The sequence below is a fragment of the Enhydra lutris genome, unplaced genomic scaffold, assembly GCF_002288905.1.
Source record: "Enhydra lutris kenyoni isolate GAN:26980312 unplaced genomic scaffold, ASM228890v2 scaffoldscaffold10, whole genome shotgun sequence".
Classification (NCBI taxonomy): domain Eukaryota; kingdom Metazoa; phylum Chordata; class Mammalia; order Carnivora; family Mustelidae; genus Enhydra; species Enhydra lutris.
This window is the reverse complement of record NW_019154094.1, coordinates 10,741,861-10,758,021: the sequence shown is the minus strand read 5'-3', so window position 1 is coordinate 10,758,021 and position 16,161 is coordinate 10,741,861. Positions and strand designations below refer to the sequence as shown.

Below are 16,161 nucleotides of genomic sequence, written 5' to 3'. Positions count from 1 at the left end.
TCAGAAATACATACTAGGGTGCCTGGGTGGCTCAGTGGGTTAAGTGTCCAGCTTGTGATTTCAGCTCTGGTCAAGGTCTCATGGGTCACGGGACTGACCCCATGTCACACTCTGCACTCAGTGGGGAGTCTGCTCCAGATTCTCTCTTTCTCTCTCTCTCTCTCTGCCTTTTCCCTTCTCATGCACTCTGTCTCTCAAATATATAAATAAAAATCTTTAGAAATACATACTGAGATTAAACTGGTTGAAATTATATGATACAATTATGTGATGTTAGAAGTTGGTTCTTAAATAATCTGTGGTTGGGTGGGGCAGACTGTGTGAGGGTATAGATCATCAGGGATTGGCAAAATACCTGTAGAGGACCAGACAGTAAATATTTTAGGCTTTACAGACCATGTGATCCTGTAACAGCTACCTAATGCTACCTTTGTAGTGTAAAGTAGCCGCAGACAGTGTGTAAACAAATGGAACTGTGTTCCAATAAAACTTTAATTATAAGTAGACAATAGGCCAAAGTTAGCTCCCAGGTTGTAGTTTGCCAACAACCCCTGGAAAGACTGACCATGAAGTGACAGTTGTGAAAGCTGGGGTACCTTTCGTCATTATACTATTTTCTCTACTTTTATATGTATCTGATGATTCCCATCATAAAAAAAAAAAAAAAAAAGAAAGTAATTAACGTTTGGATAAAATTGGGCCCAGCTGGGGCACCTGGCTGGTTCAGTTGGTTAAGCATCTGCCTTCAACTCGGGTCATGATCCCAGGTTTCTGGGATCAAGTCCCGCATTGGGCTCCCTGCTCGGCGGGGAGTCTGCTTCTCCCTCTCCTTCCTGCTTGTGCTCTCTGTCACTCTCTCAAATAAATAAAATCTTAAAAAAAAAAAAAAAAACTGGGCCCAACTCCCTGTTACTGTATTCTCTTTGTTTTGTGTATACCTCCTATTAAACTAATGAGGAAGTAGATCTATTGAGACGGGGATTTTTTTTAAGCTCTGAAAGAAGTAATATGTTGGAGTCAGATATTAAAAGTACAAATGGATCTCTAAATCACTTTCAGTGGTTTAACTTCTCTGTATTTGGTTGAGTTTAGTTTCTCTGTGTTCTGTAGCTGACGTTATGAGTAATCACTCATTTATCCCCTCATCTAGGCATTAGAGATAAAGTGTCTGATTGGGATGAGTTTCTGCGGCAGACCCTGATGGGAGCGTGTAGCCCTCCTGTTCCACTTCTCGAAGGCGTGAGTATTATTACTTGCAGAATCAGTGTGGAAAACCCTTCTCATCTTCAGTGATATTTCCTGTGCAAGGAATCTTAAAATTGGTTGCTCATTTATCACTCTAATGCAAATAAGCATTGTTACTACAGGCCTAGACAATGGGTGTTGGTGGGTTTAAACTTGTCCTCACAGTTTGCCAACTGGTGCCTTACTTAGTGCTTAAAATGTTCTGAATTTGTTGCTAACACATAAAAATCTAGTTTTCCAGATTCTTTTATGAAATTGGAAAATGTGGCCTCTTGGGGCTCTCTGTCACTGAGCAGGTGCTGATTTCACTTCAGGAATTTTAACTCCCACCCCAGGTGACTTGAGACTCCCTTTTGTTTTGCTCAGAAGATAGCAGACCTGTTGTATTCTTACCACCTACCTGCCTTCAACAGTCCTTTTAAATTAGTGTAGCTTTTAAACTTGTTAGTGAATATAATATAGATTTCTTGTTTTTATGAAATCCGTTTATTGGTTGTGACATTTCTAAGTTCTATTTTGTCACTTTCTGTCATACCAGTTACATTCTTTGTGGCATATGTGAAATGCAATGTATGAACATTCCAATTTCTCTACATTTTTGCCAACACTTGTTACTCTCTTTGGGTTATAGCTATGCTACTGAATATGAAGCAGTTTCTCATTTTGAGTTGCATTTTCCTAATGACAAATGATGTTGAATATCTTTTTCTGTACTGTTTGCCATTTGTATATCTTCTCTGGGGAAGTGTTTTTGCCCATTTTTTAAATGGGTGGTCTTTTTATTACAGAATTGTAAGAGCTCCTTATGTCTGGTAACAAATCCAGGTCAGACACATGATTTCCAAATATTTTGTGGACTGTCTTTTCACTTTCTTGATGATACTGTTTGCGGCACAAAAGTTTATTTTGACGTACTCCAGTTTATCTATTTTATTGTTCTTGTTGCTTGTACTTTTGGTGTCGTACCTGATTAGGCTTTGTTAATGCAGGGTTACAAAGATTTACTGCTGTATTTTCTACACATTTGATAGTTTTGACTCTGACATCTCATTTTGTGATCCATTCACATTCCCCTTTAAAACTCGATTGACAGATACTCTCAGCTGACCTTTATATTTTATCCTCTGACTCATTTCCTTATGCTTAGCCAGGTCCTGGCACACACTAAACAAACACTGAGTAAAATTTTAATGAATGAATGAAATCTTGAACAAATGATTTAATAGATATCCAGCTCTACATTGACCTTGATTTTGCCATCCTGATTTTTAGCTGTGAATGTGTTCCTCCATTTGTTCATGTTCTTTTGCATATATATGAATATGTAAGTGTTGCAGAGCCATTCTTATTAGCGAAAAAAAAAGTAACTTTGAATATTAAGAAATGGTTAAGTGAAGGCATTGGAATCAGCATTCCCTTTTATTCTTTATTCTAGCTTTTTAAAAAAAGATTATTTATTTGCAAGAGAGAAAGAGAGAGAGTGAGCTCATGAGTGAGGGGTAGAGGGAGAGGAAGAGGCAGACCCCTCTGAGCAGGGAGCCCTGTGTGGGGTTGGATCCCAGGACCCCGGGATCTTGACTGGAGCCGAAGGCAGATGCTTAAACTGACTGAGCCACCCAGGCATCCCTATTGTAGCTTTTAATATGTATCTAGAGAGTGATAATTAAACTTTTCCATTCCATCAGCATAATCAAAACACTCTGTTGATAGGAACATTGTTGCGAAATGAGTAAAAAACCAGAAACAGCTGAAGTGCCATGAGTAGACAAGTGGATAAATTGCTGCTCATTTACACCGCGGAGCGCCAATAGAACAGTGTGAGAGAATGAAGGAGGTTTATGTGTGCTACAAAAGAAGGATAGCCATGATGTATTAAGTGGCAAACATGAATGGAAAGAGCATACAGTGCCCCTATTTTTTTTTAAAAAACATGAGAGAGACAGACACAGGTAGATGTTGACTAGTGTGTAGAAAACCCAGGTTCAGAGTGGGCGCCAGGCTGTTCACCATGCTTCTTTCTCGGAGGTGGTATTGTGAGGGATTTTGACTTTTGCAACGTTCGATTTTTTGTTTAATGGTGATCATATTTGCTTTTACAATCAGACTAAGTAGTGATGATAATTTAAAATTTTTTACTAGATGAAACTATACAACATAGTCCTAGAGACAAGTCTGTTAAAATACTTTCATTGCATTATAAGTAGAATTTTCTTTAAGGTACACATTTTCATGTTATCTAGAAATAATACTGTAGAGACTTGTATGATATTAGGCCTTTCGGTGTCATGGCTTTGAGTGGGTAGAAATATAAAGGCTCATTGAAGATCCTTTACAGCTTGACTTTAAAATACTGTGTGAGCTTCTCATAATCATTTTCACCTCTTGTATCTACAGCTCCGCAACGGGAGGAATCCTTTAGATCTCATTGCTCCAGGCTCCAGGCTAGAATGTCAAGCTTTCCGGGACTCATTAAGCACTTGGATTGTTACTGTAGTAGAAAACATTGGGGGAAGGCTGAAGCTGCGTTATGAAGGACTTGAAAGTTCTGACAATTTCGAGCATTGGTTGTATTACTTGGACCCGTTTCTTCATCACGTTGGTTGGGCTGCTCAACAGGGATATGAGCTTCAGCCCCCATCAGGTGAAGATGTCTATATAACATTTTTCTTTTAACTGTTACGTTAATGTTATGTTTTTACTAACGTTGTTATGTTTTTACTAACATTGACAAGACTGAAAAATATTATGATACTGTGTATTACAAAAGTGTAATAGACACTTTTAATAGTAGTAATTGCAAAAAAACCCCTCACATATTTAAGTGCCTATTTTTCTTTTGTTTTATTAATTTAGTAATTTGCCACACATCTTGATGTACCTTATGGACTCCTGCCCCAACTCATACTGACCCCTTACCAAAATTGAAGGAAAATTTTCTAGGTAGCATTTAGCTAGGTACAGGAGTAGGATAGGTCTTAGGATAGGTCTTGGTTCAGAGTGAATTGTTAACTAGAAGAAATGACAATGATCTCAAAACCGGAGTTACCGTTTAAAGCAATCTGCACTTCTTATGTGCTTCCCTTGGGGGCTTACGCGATTTTGTGGCCTGCAGCAGTCCCTTCTGATCTTGCTGCGGGGATTTTGCCCAGGCTGACTACCCAGCTCTGAACAGAGGGGACAAAGTCCTGAAGTCAGGGTGCAGGTTGTGTGAGTACAGATTGTGTAAGTGCTCTGGAGCCCTTTCTTTTCCCCATGGAAAGTGACTTTTCTGTTTACACGAATGCTTTCAGAATAGATAGAACGTGTGTACATTCTCCTCACTTAAAATGTCCTGTCTTGTTTTATAAAAGCCATCCGGCATCTGAAGAATGAAGCTGAGTGGCAGGAGATCTTGGCCAAAGTGAAAGAGGAGGAGGAGGAGCCATTACCATCATACTTATTTAAGGTAAAAACAAAACAGGACGGATTGGTGCCCATCTTCTCACAGCAGGGTCCGGCAGTCAGGGGAGGCACAGAGCGGACAGTAACCCAGGGGGTCAGTGAGAATGCTGGGGTGTCTGAAGGAGTAAAGGTTTGAAGGCTGGAGTGTTGGGGATCCTGCTTTTCTTCTAAAAGTAGTCTATGTTTTCTCCCAACATTCTCTAAAACCATTTGAGTCTTTTCTTTTCCAATCTTTTTTTTTTTTTTTTAAAGATTTTATTTATTTATTTGACAGAGAGATCATAAGTGAGCAGAGAGGCAGGCAGAGGGAGGGGGGAAGCAGGCTCCCTGCTGAGTAGAGAGCCCGATGCGGGGCTCAGTCCCCGGACCCAGAGATCATGACCTGGGCCGAAGGCAGAGGCTTAACCCCTGAGCCACCCAGGTACCCCTTCTTTTCCACTCTTAACTACATAGCTCCAACTTGTTATAAAATAAACTTGTTTTCCTCCAGGTGGCTTTTGTGTACCAAATACAGGGAGTAGGAGTACTTCCTGTGTTTTTGTTTCTGAATAATTTTTTCCAGGAAAGAAAATACAGGATTAAATTATTTACCAGGAACTGGACAGTTCTATTTTAATTAATTAAGAGTAGTATTCAGCTATATATGAGTATAAAGTGAATGTGAAAATACTGTATTTTTATTCCCTCTTGGTGTTTGCATTTCAGGACAAACAAATTATTAGCACTCATTCATTCTCTGTAAATATGAAGTTGGAAGCTGTGGACCCCTGGTCTCCTTTTGAGATCTCTCCCGCTACAGTTGTTAAGGTACAAGGGGGACAACTCTCTTCGTATGAATACCTGCAAGGGTGACTTGTTTAGGAAAGTGGTTAGAGTTTTGGTTTTCAGGCTCTGCTACTCTGAGCCATGTTTCTCCTAAGCGAGGCTAGAATGACTTCTGTGCACATCTTGTATTTGTACTCTCCAATTCTCTGTGGCCCATTCCTTCTTCGGACCTGGTTGCTCCAGCCAACCACAGCTTGGGTGCCCGAGTAGTGGGGCGTGGTCTGTGGGGCAGGCCTCGTGGTGCATAACCAGAGGTCACTTATCCAGCAGGCAGGCCTTGGTGTCTGAGAAGTCTGGGCACAGGCAACAGTGTCAGTGTCCACCCAGGTACAGGGCTCAGTGGGTGAGGGGATGTGGGGGTGGGGCAGGTGGTCTGTGTCATGAGCTCTGTCCAGGATTGCTCCAGAATGGAGTCCGGAGCCCAGTCTTTTGGAAGGCTAACAAAAGTAAGGCTCCTATCGGGAGTAAGCACAGGAGCTGGGCAGGTTGTCAGGCCCTGGTAACTCTGTGACTGGCCCGAGGCGTAAGACAAGGGGTTAGTTCAGGATTGGAGCCCACTGACCCAGAGTAGAGCCAGAAGACAGGTGTGACTAGAGGAGTGGTGGCTTGGATGCGGACCTCTTGAGATTGATTGATTGCCTTAGGAGAAGATTATTCTAAGAACAGGGAGGGATTCTGAACCTGCAGTGGGGTCAGAAGGCCCCTTCTGGAGACTGAAGGGCCATGAGGTGGCAAGGAGCTGGAGCGGGTTAATAAAACCTTTTTGGCATTTGAAACTAGGCTAGGACCCAGAAATCCAATGTACAAGTTGTGGTGGACTCCTCACTCAGCCTAAACTAAGTTTTGTTTGGAGCCCAAATTCTTAGATTTGAACCCAGGTTCTGATTCTTTCTTGCTAGGTAAAATGGGGCAAGTTGTTTAACCTCTTTTTAAATCCCATTTTCTTATTTTCAGAATGGGGTTGATAATGGTACCTACCTTATTATGTTGTAAGGAGGATTAAAACTGAGTTAACGCATGAAAAGCATTTAATGAGAAGAGCGCCTGATGTGGTGCGTAGTGTTCTTTACACCCGGTGTGGCTGTGCAGTTTTGTAACATGTTTGGCCCCGCCAAGGAGATGACACACACGTGTCCTTCCATATAAAACCATTGGCCTGTGTTGTCTGTCTGATTGTATGCGCAGGTTTTTGATGAGAAGTACTTCCTGGTGGAAATGGATGATTTGCGACCAGAGAATCATGCCCGGCGATCTTTTGTGTGTCATGCTGACAGTTCTGGTATTTTCCCCGTGCAGTGGAGTCTGAAGAATGGTTTACACATCAGCCCCCCTCCTGGTAAGTAGTTGTTCTGTTCTGAATTGTTCATTACGGGCTTCTTTTTGAGAAGGATTTATCAGATGGCATCACCTGGATCTTTTGTCTCTCTCTCTTTCTCTTCCTTGCCCGAGCCTGTCCTTAACATTTTTGGGTCCCAAGACAAGTACAAATGAAGGCCTTGATTCCATATATTTACATATTTGCAAGTTTTAAGTTAAGCTAAAAAACTATTAAATATTAAGTATGTTCTGTCCTCCGACCTTGACAAATATGTCTTCATAACAGCCTAGGGTTTCATGCGGGTTCCTAGTTTGCTCCCTCCTGTGTCTGTTGTGAGGGCACAGAGGAGTGAGGGGGAGGGCATACAGGGAGTGTCAGGAGCTGGCATACAAGAAAATGCCTCAGGGCCAGAGCTGGAAGGTAGGAGGCACATGACTGTGATTTTTTGGTTTCTGGGCATCCCTCTGGAGTGAGGCTCATCAGACTTCAGAGAAAGGTTTATGATTAAGAGCAGAGAAGTTTATTATTACAGCAGAGAAGCTGTAGATAGGAAAGCAGTAGTAACTCATTTTCCTGGTGTTTGCAAGTTTACAAAATATAATCTTTTTATATATTTTTTAGGATGCTATTTAGAGAGAGCATGTGAGTGGGGGCTGGGGGGAGGGTCAGAGGGAGAGAGAGAATCTCAAGCAGGCTCCATACCCAGTGCAGAGCCCACATGGGGCTTGATCTGACGACCTTGAGATCAAGAGTCAGATGCTTAACTGACTGAGCCACGCAGGCGCCCCTGCAAAATAATAATCATTGGTCCTTTAACCAAGGCTCTTAAATATGACGGTAGTTAACCTTGACTTAAATTTTTAATATTTTTCAGCTGATGATATCTGGACATGTCAAATGTTAATCTGGCTTCTGTATTAGCACATCAAATTATTTAATTGGCAGTCTGTGTATCCTTTATTAGTAGACTTTTGGTGAACACAGCTTCACTTTCTAAATGCTGAATGCTGGAACGCTGGGCTAGAAGTACTCTTCTGCGTTAACAAGAGTCATAAACTCAGACCCTTTTGCTGTTTATTCAGTCTCCATTCATCCAACAAACATTTGTGGAATGTTTGCTATGAGCTAGGCATTGGGCTCCTCTGTGACTGGGGAGACAAAAGTGAGTACGATGGTTCCTTCAAGGAGCAAGTAGGAGAAAACAGTAATGGAGCCTCCCAGGTTCTCTCATCAGTGAACAGAGAGTGGGCGTGCCTGCCTGGAGGTGGTGGCAGGAGGGCACAAGCCTGCAGGAGGAAGTTCTTGCTGTTCTAGAAGGCTCTGGATATCCCAAGTTCTTTATCTTACCTGCTGCCTTTATGTGAAAAGGAAAAGCAATTATTAAAAATATTGGAACTTTCAGCATTGTTACAGACCGCTCATCTGTCTGTAAGTAGGAGGAAAGTAGTAGATGATGTAACTGAAAATGGCAGCTAATGTAGTGTGAGATATAGAGGTGGAGAACAGGAGGGAGAGCATGGTGCCAGTCTAAGTTGGGCAGAGGAGGGATTGCAGGGGCTGTATGTCTGTCAGGTGGTGTAGTGTGGTAGCCCGCTCTGTGCCTGGGAGGTTGTCCACTCCGGGTGGCAGCCAGGGAGCCGGGTCTGAGAGGCTGCTACCAGGAACCTTGGGGGACTGAAGCAGGCAGTTAAGCTGGATCTTGCTGAAATGAATTCGTGATTAAGGTTTTAAGAGCATTGGGATTCTGTAAAACAGGAATCTGAAAACAGTGCTGAGAGCATTGTGTCAGGAGTGGCTAAGATATATGAGGGCATAGCTTTGTGAGAGCAAAAAGATTATTTGGTGTTTCTTCCTTTAGAGCCCGACTTGGAATAGAATAGAGCCTGACTGGATTTATTAGAACAATTCAAATCCAGTCGTAAGTGTCTTAAATTCTTTCGGTAAACTGCCAGCAGCTAATCAAATAAAATAGTGTTGAAAATAAATGCATAGTTTGGAACTAGAAAGTTTTTAAAAAAATGTATCTGAAGAATTTTATTATATTGCTACGGTTTAACCAGAGTTGCTCTGCTTTATAACATGAATGATGCTTTGGATTGTTTTCCCTCCTCCCTAAAATGAGCCAAGTCCTCAACTTAGCAAATGAGAAGTTCTGGGTGGACAGCTGGCAGAATGGAAGAGCCAGGCAGGCACATGTGGTGTGAATCTTTTCTTTTTTGTCCTTCCCTAGGCTACCCAGGCCAGGACTTTGATTGGGCCGACTACCTCAAACAGTGTGGTGCTGAAGCTGCTCCCCAGAGGTGCTTTCCTCCGGTGAGAACCCCGGCCCCTCATCACCGTTCTTATCTGCCCGGCACTGCTGTGCTTCCCGGGCTCACATGGTTCTTACTCAGTCCTCTCACTCAACCCAAATGAGCATCTTGTTGACTATAATAAAATGGTCCAAGGAAAATTCATTTACTGTGGAAGTTAATTTGTTAATTTAATTGGTTTTTAAAGTTTATCAGTTTTTTTTTTATTTAGTTGAAATCATGTGCATTTTTTTAGTTCATAATTATTTTTGGCAGTTCAAAAATATGAAAAAATGTTTAAGTATTAAGTAGAAAGAAATCATTAAGCTTATTTAAAAATACTTCTGTGAAAATATGACATGCATATGGTTTACAACACCAAATAGCAGTCAAGGGCTTACAATATCAAACAACAGCTCCCTGCCCGATCCCTCGCTGTGGTCTCCCTTCCAGGAGTACTCATTCCTGTTGTTCTGATATTTGTACTTAAATCGTTTTCAGAATAGTACACTGTCATCTTTTGAGGCATGAATTTTAGACATGTCTATTGGTTGTATGTTATGGTGAATGAGCACTTAGCTATTTTATATCACCTTTCTCCTCTGTCTTACCCACCTCTTCCTTCTGTTAGAGTTCTGTTACAATGTGGAGTTGAATCTGGATTGAATACTTAACACTATTGTATGCATTTGTATATTATTCACAGTTGAGCACTGCATTATTTTATGATTTTCTTTTATTTGTCCTCAAGTTAATAATTGCCTTGTTTTTAATAACTTTTTTTTTTTTTAAGATTTACTTATTTATTTGAGAGAGAGAGAACATGAGCCAGGGGGAGGGACAGAGGGAGAGAGAGATTGAGTATCCTTAAGCAGAATCCCTGCTGAGTACAGAGCCCGAGGCAGGACTCAATCCCATGACCCTGAGATTGTGGCCTGAGCTGAAATCAGGAGTCAGACGCTTAACCAACTGACCCACCCAGGTGCCCTTTCATAGCTTAATTTTCTTTGTTTCTATTGGTAGTTCTTAGCATATCTTCCAGTAACTTCTTGTAACTATTTCACAAAGGCAGTCACATCTGGAAGTCTGTGATCTCCCCACCAACACACACCTTTATGAAACTTAGAGTATATGAGGAGTGGGGAGACACTAATAACATATGCAAAAGTTCCTTTACCTGACTCTCAGATGGACTTGTAGTGGGTAAATTGAAAGTCAGCTAAGTCAGGGAATCATCCTTTGATGCAACAGTCTATTTTAACGTAAGATGTAATAATATGCATTAATTTGCTGACCTTTTTGGTAAGGCTTTTCCTTTGCATGTAGATTTTCACCAGGGTTGCTAGTGCAGTGAGAACCCTGATACTCTGATGCAACAGGAGTGCAACCTTCTTGTCAGTTTGTGGTTACTTTTCCTTCCTCAATCCTTTCACACTCATCTTTCCCACATCAGTGGTTTTCCAGTGACTGCTTCATTATTCTCAGCAGCAGCTATCATTTTCTGTGGGTGTGTGGTTGCGGAAGGCAGCTGTCTCACTGACAGGAGCCCAGGAGGACCAAGAAAAGGCTGTGCAGCCAGCCACTTCTGCAGGTGTCTGAGGTTCTGCCCTGAGCACCTGCTGCTTTGGCTCCATCCGCCCTGGGGTGGGCCGTGAAGCGAGACGACTGTGAAGATCACCGGCATCTGGGCCAGGGTCTCAGTCCTGTGTTTGGAGCACATGCTCGCAGAGCTGCCCTGTAGCATTTCCCAGAAATCTGTTTGGTCCAACTAGGCCTGTGTGTCTTTTCTAGTTACAGTTATTTCTTTGTATTTTAGGGTAGAAGGGTTAAAGTACAAGATATTCCATAGACACATTCTTTTTTCCTCAAGTCCGTGACCACTTAGATAACCTTGAATTGGAGCTTTGCCATTTCTAATATTTTTCTTCGAGACATCCCTTTAGCAACCTCCATTCTCTCTCTCCCCAGACAGGTTGCTCACTAGGCTTGCGGTGAAATTTTAGTCCTGGGGACTGCCTTTTAGTGTCACTCAAGGGTTTGCCTCTCCCCTTTCTTACGATTTAAGATTCCTGTTCTGTAAGTCTAACCGCCGCCTCTTTCTTGTCACATTCCCTTGTTTGGATGGAGCCCATTTCCCATAGCTTCCTGAAATGAGATGCAAGAGAGGTAAATTTTTATAGACTTTGCATGTTTGAAAATGTCTTCATTCTATTGGAATTTTAGGTCAGAAATTACTTTACCTGAGCATTTTGAAAATATCATTTAATTGTTTTCTACCTTCCAGTGGAACTGTTGAGAAGTTGAAACCTGTCCTTATTCTTGATCTTTCATAGATGATCTGCCTTTTACTCCGTCCCTGGAAGCTTATAGGATCTTTGCCACCACGTTTCCTAGCCAAGCCACAGGTAGCCTGTTGGTCTGTCTTCATTCACTTGCTGGGTTCTCAGTGAACACATTATCTCTAGAGATTTGTTCCTCTCTGTGCTGGGAAATCCTCTTGCATCTCTTCTTTGATTTCCTTCCTTGCATTTTCTCTTTTTTTTCTGGAATTTCTTTTTTTTTTTTTTTTTTTTGTATGTTGGCCCTTTGGATCAGACCTCTACTCTTCTTTTCCTTTTCTCCTGTTTTCTGTTTGTTAATCTTTTTGCTTTACTTGATGAAAAGATTTCCTAAACTTTATCTTTCAACCCTTCTTTAGAGTTTTTAATTTTTATTACCACCTTTTTAATTTTCCCGAACTGTTTTTGGTCTCTGGATATTTATTTTTAATAGCGTACCATTCTTATTTTAAAGATGTGATAGTTTTTCTTATCACTCAGGGGATGTTAATTACTCCTGCCTTTTGGGAAATTTTCCTGTTGCATAAAAAGTTTTCTCCCCTTTGCTTCTTTTGTCTACTTTGGTCCCTAGCTTTCATGTTTTTAGATGTCTGGTAATGCTTGGTGATTTGCTCATATTTAAGAAGTGGGGGGGAACTAAAAGACAAAACCCGGTTGGAAGCTGTGAGCATATGGGTGGGACTTGTCAACCTTGAACTTCTCTTTAGGGTGGGCTCTGGCTGGCCATTTGTCAAGGATGCCTAAATCCGTATTTCTTCTTGGGCTTATCATCTAAATCTGTGTTTCTTCTTGGGCTTGTCATCTAACTGCATATTTCCCCATCTGCCTGGAGGGTAAAGGCAAGGGCCAGACCTCTCAGCATTCTGTGTGCAAAGCCCTGTTTTGGGTACTGTGTGTATGCTCTCAGCAACTCACGTACCCTCCTGTCCTGGGATCTCTTGTCTCTGATCCTCTCTGGAGGATAAATCTCATCTTTTACAGGGGAAGGAATGGGATAGTTGCTCTGGGGTATGGAGTGGAAGAGCCAATGGTATGACCTAAATGGTTCTTAAATATCTTCAGCGAGTCTTTTCACTGGACTGTTTCTTCTCTACCTGCAGTTGCCTGGTACCTGGTGCTGCCTGTTCTTAGCCTGCGTCACTGCCCGCTTACATTCGCCCTTCTGTAGTCTACTGCGTTAGTTCTCGATGCTCTTCTAAATTTTAGCTTATATGTTATTATTGTCTCCTGTTGCATCTGTCCTAGTAGGTTTATGTAAAAAAAAAACAAAAACAAAAACAAAAGAAACCAACACTTTAGTTTTAGTGTGATGTCAGAAGGAAAAGAGAACAATCAAATATGTTTCAATTCTCCACTTTGACCCAGAGGTTGCAAATTTTTCAAACATATATTTTCCCTCATTCATAAGCATTATTTATCCTGACTGCCTTTTAGGACATACATAGAAGGAGGAACCAGGCAGCTTGCTGTGTGATAGAGCCCTGTATGGGAGGAGAAGCAAACCAACAGTGGGTGAGAGCCAGCTGGTTCAGGGCACAGAGCCTTAGGGACTTTATGTTATTGAAAACTCCTAATAACCCAGTGAGGTAAGTGTTCTCAGGGTCATCTGATAGATGAAGAAACTGAGGCAGAAAGCTTGAGCGAGGTCACACAGGTAGCAATAATGCGTGTTTACCCGATCTCAAGACCGTATACTGTTTATAGCACCAAGAGAGACAGACATTTTTGACTTTAAGAAACAAAACAAAGCAAAACAAATGTATAGCTTTGAAGTGCTACTGTAGGGTTAAATGTTACTTATGCCAGGTCTCTGAGATGAGCACGTGAATTAGTACTGAGTATGTGTTTGGATTTGATCATCTATTTTCCAGTCCATTTCTGAGCATGAATTTAAGGAGAATATGAAGCTTGAGGCAGTGAACCCTCTTCTCCCCGAAGAAGTGTGCGTTGCCACCATTACTGCGGTGAGAGGCTCCTACCTGTGGCTCCAGCTGGAGGGTAAGCCATACCCCTGAGAAGCCCTCCTGCGGCCGCTCTTCTCTACCCTGCCTGCCCACCGCTGTGATGTGGCTGTTAGGCTGCAGCAGTTGGCTAAGTAGGGGTCTTGCTCAGACACTCATAATTTGCAGTGCAAGATTCTTTGCTAAAAACTTCTCTTCCTATCCTTGACTTTCAAACTTTAGGAAATGAATGTAAGTAAAAAGTCTTCACTGTAGAGTCTCCTGTTTTCTTGAAGGTGGCGTATGTTTTGATGTAACCAGAATATATGAGCATCAGCATTAACATGTAGCTCACTTAAGAGATGATATTTTGTTTGCCCCTACCCAGTAGAAACAAAAAGTATGTAAAATAGAAGATATATTAAAAGTAATGTTCAGTGATTGGATGGGTTTGTGGATGAAAAGCCTTATGTGAGCACTCAGCACTGCAGTTACTGAAGACAGCTTGAGTTTCTTCCTTACGTCCTACCAAACAGACTTGGTACCTACTCTTTCCAGTTTGTAGAACAGGCATTTAATGCAGATGTCGGCGACTGGATTGAATCCAGACTATTGCACAACCCCTGCTGAGCAACGTCACTTGCTGAGTTGACCTCACTGGTTTGTTCCCAAGGACCAGAACTAATGTTCTCATCGAGTAGAACTGTCACTGTTGCCTTTCGTTTTGCAGTTGTTTCATGGAATTGATTATATTTGTCAACCATCTGAGTGATACTGCTGGTAGTTCCACTTGCTTATTTGCTGTTCTGTAACTAGGGGTCACGCTCTATGCCCACTACCTATTTTCTTTTCCTTTTTTAAAAATTTATTTATTAATTTACTTGAGAGAGAGAGAAAGAGAGACAACATGAGGGAGGGGGAAGGGCAGAGGGACAGGAGAGGGAGAGAGAGAATCTCAAGCAGACTCCCTGCCGAGCACAGAGCCTGATGCGGGGCTTGATCCCAGGACCCTGAGTTCGTGACCTGAGCTGAAACCAGGAGTTGGTTGTTTAACTGACTGAGCCACCCAGGCGCCCCTGTTTTCATATTTGTACCGGTATGCATAGGGGATATTTACTTTTTTTTGCTTAATGTTTGTCACATATGTAAAAGTATGACTTCTGTGTAAAAAGAACTTGCTCAGGAGATTTTGTGTCTGCATTACTGCAACAGTAGAATATTGTCTAGGAAGTACTTTATGAAGAAGGCTGTTTAATGATCTAAAACTTTGTTTTAATCTAAACAGGTTCTAAGAAGCCCATACCGGAATGTATTGTGAGTGTGGAATCCATGGATATATTTCCTTTGGGCTGGTGTGAAACCAATGGCCATCCCCTCAGCGCCCCTCGCCGAGCACGAGGTAGCTGTCTGTGTCTGGCCCAGGGGCTGATCCGTAAATAATGTTGTGTGGCTGCCACCATTAGGATGCATCTGGACAGTTGAGTGAAACAAAGCGGTGCTCTGGCTGTCTCTTCCTCATAGGAAATCTCTTAACGGCGACAAGCGTGGATTATCTTAACAGTTTCTGCAGGGCAGGAATCTGGGTGCTCTGGACCCAAGCCCCTCATGAGCCTGTCTGTACTCAGGGTGTCAGCCAGTGACTGCAGCCATCTCAAGGCCCACAGTGGAGAGGGTCTGCTGCCGTGTAGCGAGTTGCATTCCCTCATGGCTCTGGGCCTGAGGGCCTCAGTTCCTTGCTGGCTGTTGGTGGAAGGCTTCCCTCAGTTTCTGCCATGTGGGCCCTTTTTCATAGGGGAACCCACAACATGGCAGTTGGCTTCCATCCGAGCTAGCCAGGAAGAGAGGAAGAGAGGTTGAGAGAGGTGGAAGCCAGAGTGTTTCTGTAACCTACCTTAAAAGTGTCATCCCACCCCACTCTCCCTTTTAAAAATGGCTTTATTGAAATATAATTTATGTAACAAAAAATTTGATTATAGAATTCAGTGGTTTTTAATATATTCATGGAGTTGTGCAGCTATCACCACAGAACATTTGAAAACATTTGCATTGTCTAAAAAGAAGCCCTGTACCCCTTGGCAGTTGCCTCTTTACCTCCTGCCCCCAGCCCCAGTCACCTACTTCTCTTCTTTCTCCTACTATGTGTGTTTGCCTGTGGGATCATGCAGCAGGTGCTCACGTGTGACGGGCTTTACTCTGCATCACGTCTCCAGAGTGCATCCGTGTGGTGTGTGTGTCGGCACTTCGCTCCTGTGTATTTTTAGTGCCATTGCACTGTAGTGTTAGGCCCCATTTTCTTTTTTTTTTTTTTTTTTTTAGGCCCCATTTTCTTTATCCATGTCTCAGTCGAGGGACATTTGGGTTGTCTCCATTCCTTACTGGTTATGAAGAATGCTGCTGTAACATCTGTGTGCAGGTTTCTATGTGGACATGTGTTTCCATCTCTCGAGTGTAACTCTCTGTTTAACACTTGGAGGAACCGTTAGACTGTTCTGCACGTGTCCATGGGATGAGGACTCCGCTTTCTTCACATCCTCCTGCACTTGTTACTTTCTGAGTTTCTTTTTTTTTTTTTTTTCCAAAGATTTTATTTATTTATTTGACAGAGATCACAAGTTGGCAGAGAGGCAGGCAGAGAGAGGGAGAAGCAGGCTCCCTGCTGAGCAGAGAGCCCCATGCGGGGCTCAATCCCAGGACCCCAGGATCATGACCTGAGCCGAAGGCAGAGGCTTAACCCACTGAGCCACCCAGGCGCCCCGTCTTTC

General features: G+C 42.4%; 1 protein-coding gene across 1 annotated transcript in view; it reads left to right on the top strand.

Moving 5' to 3' along the window:
- Positions 1-16,161, top strand: part of LOC111143959 (Scm like with four mbt domains 1) — a 48,334-nt gene that overhangs the window by 15,788 nt on the left and 16,385 nt on the right. The window contains exons 4-11 of the mRNA XM_022497995.1: positions 1,151-1,239; positions 3,640-3,886; positions 4,596-4,690; positions 5,392-5,493; positions 6,697-6,847; positions 9,060-9,142; positions 13,331-13,457; positions 14,685-14,798. Coding sequence (XP_022353703.1) covers positions 1,151-1,239; positions 3,640-3,886; positions 4,596-4,690; positions 5,392-5,493; positions 6,697-6,847; positions 9,060-9,142; positions 13,331-13,457; positions 14,685-14,798 — 1,008 coding nt within the window. The remainder of the gene's footprint in view (positions 1-1,150; positions 1,240-3,639; positions 3,887-4,595; positions 4,691-5,391; positions 5,494-6,696; positions 6,848-9,059; positions 9,143-13,330; positions 13,458-14,684; positions 14,799-16,161) is intronic.